Source organism: Arachis hypogaea, chromosome 10 (genome assembly GCF_003086295.3).
Source record: "Arachis hypogaea cultivar Tifrunner chromosome 10, arahy.Tifrunner.gnm2.J5K5, whole genome shotgun sequence".
Classification (NCBI taxonomy): Eukaryota; Viridiplantae; Streptophyta; class Magnoliopsida; order Fabales; family Fabaceae; genus Arachis; species Arachis hypogaea.
This window is the reverse complement of record NC_092045.1, coordinates 27315507-27324672: the sequence shown is the minus strand read 5'-3', so window position 1 is coordinate 27324672 and position 9166 is coordinate 27315507. Positions and strand designations below refer to the sequence as shown.

The 9166-nt window shown below is 37.5% G+C and overlaps 1 protein-coding gene across 1 annotated transcript; it reads right to left on the bottom strand.

Annotated features, from left to right (window-relative positions):
• Positions 1–2602: 2602 nt before the first annotated feature.
• LOC112715433 (coronatine-insensitive protein 1) lies at positions 2603–6280 on the bottom strand. The gene is made up of 3 exons (XM_025767200.3): positions 5614–6280; positions 4065–4536; positions 2603–3524 (listed from the first exon to the last, which is right to left on the bottom strand). The coding sequence occupies exons 1-3, from the start codon at positions 6102–6104 to the stop codon at positions 2724–2726; spliced, it is 1764 nt and encodes a 587-aa protein (XP_025622985.1). The 5' UTR covers positions 6105–6280; the 3' UTR covers positions 2603–2723.
• Between the last annotated feature and the right edge of the window lie 2886 nt (positions 6281–9166).

Genomic DNA, 9166 nt, shown 5'->3' with positions numbered 1-9166 from the left:
CCAATCAAATGATTTGGCCACTATTTCAACCTGTAAGTCTCTGATCCATCTCACAACGCCACTATTTCAACCCGTAAGTTTCTGATCCATCTCACAACGCATACCGTAAACATCCAGTACAGCTTTTAAAAATTTTGTGAATTTACATATATTTATATATACTAACGCACTTTGTATGCTTTTGTTTTTGGCTAAAATTTCCGCACCTGTGCCTGTATCCCTACAACTTAGAACTATTTTATGTAACACCAATCCTAAATCAAACACGTTCTTGGTTATTTTTATAGTTTCTAACAGTAATAATCTTCTTTTGTGGTTTAGTAAGACAAGGTTCAAAACTGCATTCAACACAAATTCTTCAAAACATGGTGCCGAAGCCATTTTTTGTTCCCAACTATTCTTCATTATCTTGTACTTCTTCTAGCTATGGTAGAAAGAGACCTGCAACAGCTATGGAAGAGAAGGAGGTTATACATTGGAACCCAGAAGAACGCGAGTGAGTTTATATAAGAACATTAAAACCAAATGACTATTTTATAATTTGAATTCCTATACTATTAAATTCTCTTAATCTCTTGTAATATTTGCTTAACATGATTATATTTCTGGTTTTAGGCAATTTTTGAAAGGAGTTGAAAAATATGGTAAAGGAAAGTGGAAAAGAATATCTCGCGAGTTTGTACCGTCGAAGACTCCAAAGCAAGTTGCCAGTCATGCTCAAAAGTACTTTTTAAAACAACAAGAACAATCTGAAGAGAACACTAATAAAAGAAGGTGCAATAATATCCATGATATGAATAATGCTTCCAATGTTGGAGAAACTGAACCTAACAAGTTGGAGAAGACATTGACCATTAGGGAGCCACAGCCCACAAGTGCAACATGGTACCATTGATCAGCACAATGATGTAGAGCCAATAATAAGTTTGGAGAGTGCCAACAATAATCAATTTGAAGTCATTCCGAATTCTGGTAATTTGCATAGCGATGATCCTTATGAATGTGATCAGTGTTTCCGTGAGGCTTTAGAGAGCTTAGTTGCTCAGGGTGTGACCTTTGACGGTAATTCTTGGTGCATACCACCCCATACAATAATTCCGAGGATTCTTTTATAAAGAGACACACTAGCAACTGTTCGTATACCATTAGTTCTAAAACGTAGGCATTATGATTAGTCTATATTTATCTTATCTTAGTAGGATAAAACTAATTTTTCACTTTTCAGCATAGTTTACTCTACTCCTCTGTCAAATTTGCTTTTAAGTCCATACTTGTAAGGAATTTTGGATAGAATTAGAGGTGTGTATGGCCCGACCCGACCCGACCCTGAATAGTTTAGGGGTTAATTTGGTGTGATTTCATTGGGTTTAGAGTCGGGTAAGGGTCTCAAAAAGTAGATCCGGTCATTATTTTCGGTCAGGTCCGGGTCATGGCTCGGGTCGCCTGAACTCGGTCCGGTGGTCCGGTCATCATACACAATTAATATTTTTGTGTTATTAGTGATGGATGATGGCTATTCTTATGTAGAATTTAAGTATTGTAAACCTTAATATATTGAGTTATTAGTTATTATAAGACTATAAGTTAATGTTTTATGTTTAAAATGCATAAGATTTTAGACTAATGCATAATATTATGTTATTTGTATTAATTTAAATATTTGGTGTTATTATACAATATTAGTATTGATTATGATTATACTTTAATTTTAGAGAAAAGTTGGTTCTTGTTATATTTTTCTAAGTGAATTTTACCATGTCAAATAATAGTTAGAGTCTTGAAAATTTGGATATTTTCACATGCTAACTTATAAAAAAGTATCAAGGTAATGTAATGTTAACGATTCGGTTTTCACCCGGTTTTTACCCAATATAATCGTGATCCGAAAGTGTATAGGTTTTATCGAGTTTAGGGCCAGATTCGGGTCTAATAAATAGGTCTGGTATATATTTCGGGCCGGATTTGAGTCACATCAGACCCGGTTTCACCCGACCATGCACACCCTGATAGAATGTCAAATGAGAATCTTATTATATCTATTTTTGCATAAGAGAATTCTTTTGTTGATTATTAATTAATAATAGTTTTTACCCATGTTCATTTGACTTTATATTTAAGCTTGTTTAATATGGAGCGCGCTCCATAGTAAGGAGTTTTCATGTAAACAAGTAAATTAAAGATATTGGATTTGATATTTAAGCTTGTACAATGTGAATACAATTTTGAACACACTAGTTTTACATTAAAATTGTTTTCTTAATTGCAAGTTAAACTCCGCTAAGCATCATAAGAAAGTTAAGGTATTAATTCCATATGTTTATATTAATATCTAATTTCCACTATTTTTTCCAAAATCACTGTCACTGAACATTCCAAACAAAAAGACAAATGTTTAATATTAAATAGAAAAAAGTTCAAAACCTCTCTTTAAGAAATATTATCTAACTAAAGAAGTAAAGACTTTTTTCTAACTAAGAATTTAGATTTAGGTAAATTCGACCTCTATTGTTTCATCAAAGACGTGTCCTCCGAATCAGAGACAGACTGAGATTCAATTGGGAAGCCTGTCTTGAACCTACGATCTTATTATATACATTCAGAATTTCAGACAATGAAGCAAATGATTCTATATAACATTTATAGTCTCCCAATTTGTTCAATCAAAGGTGTCAACAATGGCACAGAATAGAGAAAATAACAGTTGCATCTTTCAAGAAAAAGGATTATACACGTGTGGTAGAATCCAGAGGTACAACAGAATCTGGAAAATCAGATCTCTGTCCTGCAAGAGAGTAATATGCAAGAATGTGTGCCGGATGCTCAACAGCTACAGGACCTCGAGATTCATCATTGGCGATCACACGCCTCGAAGGAATCAACTCAATATTCCAAAAGGGGCGAGCCATAGCCACAAGATCACCTCTGGAAGTAGATTGCCCACATCCTTGCACCCACAAGTACCTAAGCGAAGCCAGTTGCGTCGCAGCAGCAGCTAGTGCACGCTCACTGAAATGATAACAACCTCTCATTTCAAGTTTCTGAAGATTAGGACATCCCTTAGAGAATTCCAAAAGCCCTGCATCAGACTCCCCAAGGTAACCAAGCAGCATCCACCTAACATTTTGGCTGTATTTCCCAATATAGCCAAGACCCTTGTCGGTCAAGCCCCCGGGACGCAGATATAGTGCAAATCTTATAAGCTTGTCGCAACCCATGAGTAAAGCCCTTACTCCATTGTCAAGTGGCAAATCAGTTATTTTTTCACGGTGATCAAGCAAGACAAGCCGAAAATCATAGAGATTTTTGGAGTGAGTACCAATGTGTTCGAGACAGGCATTTGTCATGTCAGATACATAAACAGCCAAATATTCTAGTTCTGGACATCCCTGTGACAAAGCAATTAATCCTTTATGGGTAACACTAGTACCAACTTCATCACTGTCTCGTTCAATCCTAAGCCTTTTAAACCTCTTACAACAGCGAGCAAGAACTTCCAATCCTCTATCTCCAATCACATTCCTCGACTGTCCATGGGGAAATATAATATTAAAAATACAATTCTGGCCATTCAAAATAAACTATTTTGTCTCAAGATGTTGTTATGAATAAACAGTTAAACACCCAAATTGGTCCATAAGGAATTTTAAATCCTGACGCTTTGGTCCCCAATAAGTTTTTATTTCCTCAAGAATTACTCCTGTTGAACAAATTGGTCCCTTCGTTGTTTTGAAAATGACTAATTTGTCTTATAATGATAATTTTTGGGACCTAATTGTCTTAGGATTAAATTTGTTAGAGAATTATTTGTCCCCATGCATGTTAAAAACTTGATTGAAAGTGATGGAGAGACTAACCTGTCCGATCTGAAATTATTTGGGGACCAAATTGGGTATTTACTCATGTTGTTATCGACTTAAAATTATTTTCTTTTTCAGAGTTTCTACATTTCCCTTTATGCTTGATCAAAGAAGTTTAATTCAAAACAATATATGCAAACATCAACACAGTAGAGAAGTAGACAGGTAAATTAAGATATCTCAAATGGCAAGAGCTCTGGAACTTACCTCAAGGACCTCCAAATTGGGGCACCTCTCGATTAACATACAATGATCCTCTGAATCCAAAAATGAATAAAGCAGATCCAATTTTGTAAGCCCAGATGCACACCTGAACACCACCGGCAACTCATTCCCTCCGATATATGTCAAACCCAATCGATGTAATTTTTCTGGTAACACAACAGCATTGTACTTATCCGGTTCGCAGTTGTAGGAACCTCCACTAAATTCTTCTAGAGCAGAGGCATAGCAAAAGAAGTTCACAAGATCCAAGACTTCAGAATCAGTAATTTTCACAGAGACTAAGTTAGGACAATTTTTGGCTATAAGTTCCAGGTCCTGAAATTTGACAGCAGCAATGTCTGTCAAGTAAAAATTCAGCGTCTCAAGTACAGTATTGTTCAAAGCAAGCTCATGCAGCCATTCACAATCTTTCTCAACAATTGTGCTTTCCTCCAAAAACAAGACTCTTAAATTCCTGCAAATTTCGAAGTTCACATTCAGAGCTGCACAATAACTATGTTGGCATGAAGTCAATTATTATTATTGCATCTGGTTTAAGAAACTGATCAGTACATTCAGCATACTCCAAACATCAGTCAACTAAAAATTGCTATTAGTTTGAAACAGGAAAACTAGGTTAAATCTTCCCATCACCCGGCATTTTGCCTAATTATCAGAAAAAAAAAATTAAAAAAAAAATCTTGGATATTGGTCTAAAATGAAATAAGGCAGAAATTCCAAAGGTATGAAACAAAAGCTTCCTACCGAGTAAATAGCCATTTTGCACCCTGGAATATTACAATTTTGACAAAATCGACCCCAAAAGATGCAAATGAGAAAATGACCTCCAAAGATGTTCTCTATTTGATAAAATGAACCAAACTTATACAAGTAAATTAACTAAAGGTTTGGTTCAATTTGACAGACGCAACATATCTTTGGAAATCATTTTGTCATGTACATCTTTTGAAATTTAATTTGTCAAAATTGTAATCTTTTAGGGTCAAAATGGTTATTTACTCCTGCCAAACAATTGGAATAGCAGAGTGATAGTAAAAGCACAACGGACTGGGAAAATAAATGAGAATTTCTAATTTAACCGTTGAAAATTCGCAAAGTGAAGTACCAAATTTAGTTATGAAAGATCATACCCTGACAAATTTCACTATAAAAGAACAAAAATTTCCCTGCTATACCAAAAGGCTTGATTCGTTCGTCAAATCTACGCAAAAATTATAAAAATTTTGAAGCGAACATTATCTTTTGTTAATAATTTTCGTTATATTTGAATTTCCTTCTTCTTCTCGGATAATTTTGTACTTTACTCAAGAAAACCTAAAAGATAAAATAAAATAATAAAATTAGGGCATGCTCAGTTTACAGGTCCCAAAATAGGAACATGATTCCAACGTTCCAACTTCGAACGAGAGTCAAAATAGAAAAAGAAAAAACGACTTATGCTTTAAATGATTGAAAACTTGGTCTTTCTATTTTATGAAAAAAAGAAACAAAAATGAAAAAAAAAAGGAATAGTGCAGAGTTCAGAGCATACCTGCAAAACCTAGTAACAAAGAGAAGGCCATCAGTGGAGAAACCAGAACACTTATCAAGCTTCAAAGCCTCAAGCACGTGACCACGTGACCTCGCAAGAAGCTCAAGATCCGAATCCCTAACAATCATTCGCCGGAAATGAACGCTCTTCAGAAACTCGAAACCCTCCGAGATTTCCCTCACCCAAGGTGTCACGTGACCACCCCAATCCTCCGGTATGAGGTTGAACATCGCCGCCCTCGGCTTCCCCTTCAGCTTCAGGGACTCCAGCCGTGGGAACCGCCGCCTAAGGCGCTCCGGAGTGGTGGTGTAGCAGAAGGCGACGGTGACGTGCTTGCGTGTAAGAGAATCGAGCTGGTGCCATCGACGACAGACAAGGGAGACGGCGCTGCGGTCTTTGGGGTCGTCGATGTAGCGAACGACGCATTCCATGGCAGCGTCGATGTGGCAGGTCTTGGGTTTCGCTCCGGATCTGACCAAACTATCAGCCATGGGGTTCAGGTGAGAGTGAGAGCATGGAGCCTATGGAATCTTTTGTACGGTCCCATCTTCTTTGCTGTGTAATATTCTCATGTATATAGCGGAGCCTATGAAAATGAAATTTGGACAATAATTGGACAGTTTTTTAAAAGGTAAATATTTTAAAAAAGCTCATTTTTTTTAATATTGGAGTGCTTGGGGCTAATTTTTTTACATATAATGCAAGGTTTGGTGTAACGTCCGGTCATGGAGTTTATAGGTATTTTACATTGGTGTGACGGTAGTTAGATAATGGAGAAAAATTGGACGGTCCGATTTTTTACAGGTGTGAGGGGCACAAATCGGACCGTCCAAATTGTGTGTGGTGAATGTTGCGTGTAAAGAAGTCAGACCATGCGATTTGTTGTATGGGAAAGATTTTTTTTTTTGCCCAACCAAATCGGACCTACCGATTTGAGGGCTGCATTCAAAAAAAAAATAGCAGGCACCCAAATTGGACCCAACGATTTCTGGGTTTTAAATTTTTTGGGCGGGCTGTTCAGTAACTAGACTGTCCGATTTTTTAGTTCAAAAAAATTCGAATGGCCATGCAAGCAGCCGGATGGTCCGATTTGAGTGTGATATATATATGTACCTACCCAAGCTAACCAGCACATTTCATTTTCTTCTTCTCCGGTGCTACAAGTCTCTAAACCTCTTCTCTGCAAATATCTTCTTCTTCTTGGTAGATCTCTTCTTCTCCATTATCATGGATGATAGAGTAAGATTAAAAGTGTATTATCATGACCAAATTTTATTACAAACATCAGAAGAAGTAAAATTTGTGTGTGAAAATTCGTTAGATATTATTATTCCATTCACACTATCATTTGAAGAATTAAAAGGTATCATTTGTGAGAAGATGGATTCTCAAATATCTAGGAGAGTGTCGTGTATTCTGTACAGATATCTTATATCTGTCTTTGGTGGGTTCGTGCAATTTCAAACGAAATACGTGACCGACGAAGCGAGTATGCAAAAAATGTTTTCAGTGTATCTTGAAAGTCGGTCGCAAATATCGTTCATCGAACTGTATATCGAGTTCGAGCAATCTGCAGCGGACCGAGATATTGAATTGGAAGATTACAACAGTGATATTGAAGAAGAGTTCGAAAGTAACTACGTGGTCGTTGATCCGGGTGTAGACGAAGATCAAGCTAACGAGGCTATGGTGGCAGATGTGGCGGATGTGGCAAACGCACTAGCAAACCAACAGCCGTTTGTGGAGCCGAGTTTCATGCGGTCGTTGGATTTGGAGGTCATGTATGCACCGAAGTTTTCTCAATACGTAAATGCAGGTGTGCCATCAATTTAAATTAAGATTTGTTAAAGTATGATTTGTGCATGGGTTTTGAGTTTAGGACAAATAGTTAAGACAACGGTAAATAGGCAAAATATAGGCAAAATATAGCATGTAATTAGTAATTGTTTAATGTTTAATTATGAAGTGAATATGTAGACTGAGATATGTAGTATTTTCCATCGTCATTGATAAAACCGGACCGAAATGGCCAGTTTAACCGGACCGGCCAATTCGACCGGACTGGTCAGTTCAACCGGATTGGTCGGTTTGACCGAAAAATTGTTAAACCGGATCTTAGACCGGTCCGGTCCCATGATGAGACCGCACAAGGCAACGAACCGGTGCAACCAGGTTAAATCCAGAGTGAACCGATTAAAACCAGTCAAACTCCGTAAAATTAACAAAATACTATTGTTCCTATTTCATATTGTTTTGGAATAGCTAGATATTTTTGAAATGTTAGTGAAAATTTTTTACTATCCTTTATTTTTTATTTACATAGGACCGGGTAAATCGGTTCAACCAGTAATGTACCGGTTGAACCAATGACCCAGTGACCTGACCGATTCGATCACCGTTTCGATTTTGACAACTACGTTTTCCATTGTTCTGTGATTATTAGTTTATTAGATTGTTAGTTCTGACAACTCTAAAATTTGTAATGTGATTGCAGCAGAGCTTCCCCTTATGCCAGATGGTGAATTTACTGTGGGAATGGAATTCAGTTCTAGGGAGGCAGTAATTAAGGCGATGAAAGATTATACAATCTGCAGAGGTGTAGATTATCGAGTGCACGAGTCAGAACCGATGACATTCTATGCTTAATGCACCCAGTATGGTACATGATGTGATTGGCTGATCAGGGTGAGCAAAATGTCCAGAAAGTTCTGTTGGGAGATAAGGAGGTACAATGGTAGTCACACATGTACTAGAGAAAGATTCGAGGATTGCTTGGAATCGGCGCAATGAATGGTAGACGGATCCAAGCCCAAGCAAGCAAGAGTGTCAGCGGACCATCAATCTCCTTACAGTCAACACGAGTTGCCCTACACAACGCTCTATACAGGTGTACCAGGTAGGCCGATCCCCAACTGAACTATATGATCCTGGCAAAGTTACAGAGTAATGGCAGAAACTTCCAGTGCATTCCTGCTCCAGACTTATCTCCAAACATAACGGTCCCAAACAATAACATTATGTGGCACTTCACGTACCTTTGAATCTGGATATCATCAACCAACACTAATCGATCTTTCAATGCTCAAAACCATGTCAACTTGATGAAACTTCCCCTGCAGTCTGCCTTCCTAGGTGCAACACGAAACTGATCCAAGCATTCAGCCTCTAACGCTTCATAACTGCTCAGTGTCGATCCAGTAACTGGCAAATCATTCGTCGGAAGACCAAGAATTAACGCCACATCCTCTAGTGTTACGGCACACTCACCAACCGGAAAATGAAATGTGTGACTCTCAGGGCGCCATCTCTCGATCAGAGCATTAATCAATGCCGACTGACATTTGACAACTCCAATCTATAAAACATGATAAAAGCCAGTGTCCCGTAAATACCCCTCCACTATTGGATTGTACCAATCCGGCGGCATGTAATGGTCACATTGCAACATTCTAGAACCCTAAACACAAACATAATATTAATTAATTAACAAATTAAATTTAACAAAATCAAATTTTCATTATCAAATAACCAGTAAAACATATCCACAATCAAT

Bases quoted from the DNA above. Each gene is read 5' to 3' on its own strand.
- LOC112715433 (XM_025767200.3), bottom strand. From the start codon at position 6,104: ATGGCTGATAGTTTGGTCAGATCCGGAGCGAAACCCAAGACCTGCCAC. The intron at 4,537-5,613 runs GTATGCTCTGAA...CGAAATTTGCAG, and splicing joins TTTGTTACTAGGTTTTGCAG to GAATTTAAGAGTCTTGTTTT. The intron at 3,525-4,064 runs GTAAGTTCCAGA...CCCCATGGACAG, and splicing joins CCAATTTGGAGGTCCTTGAG to TCGAGGAATGTGATTGGAGA.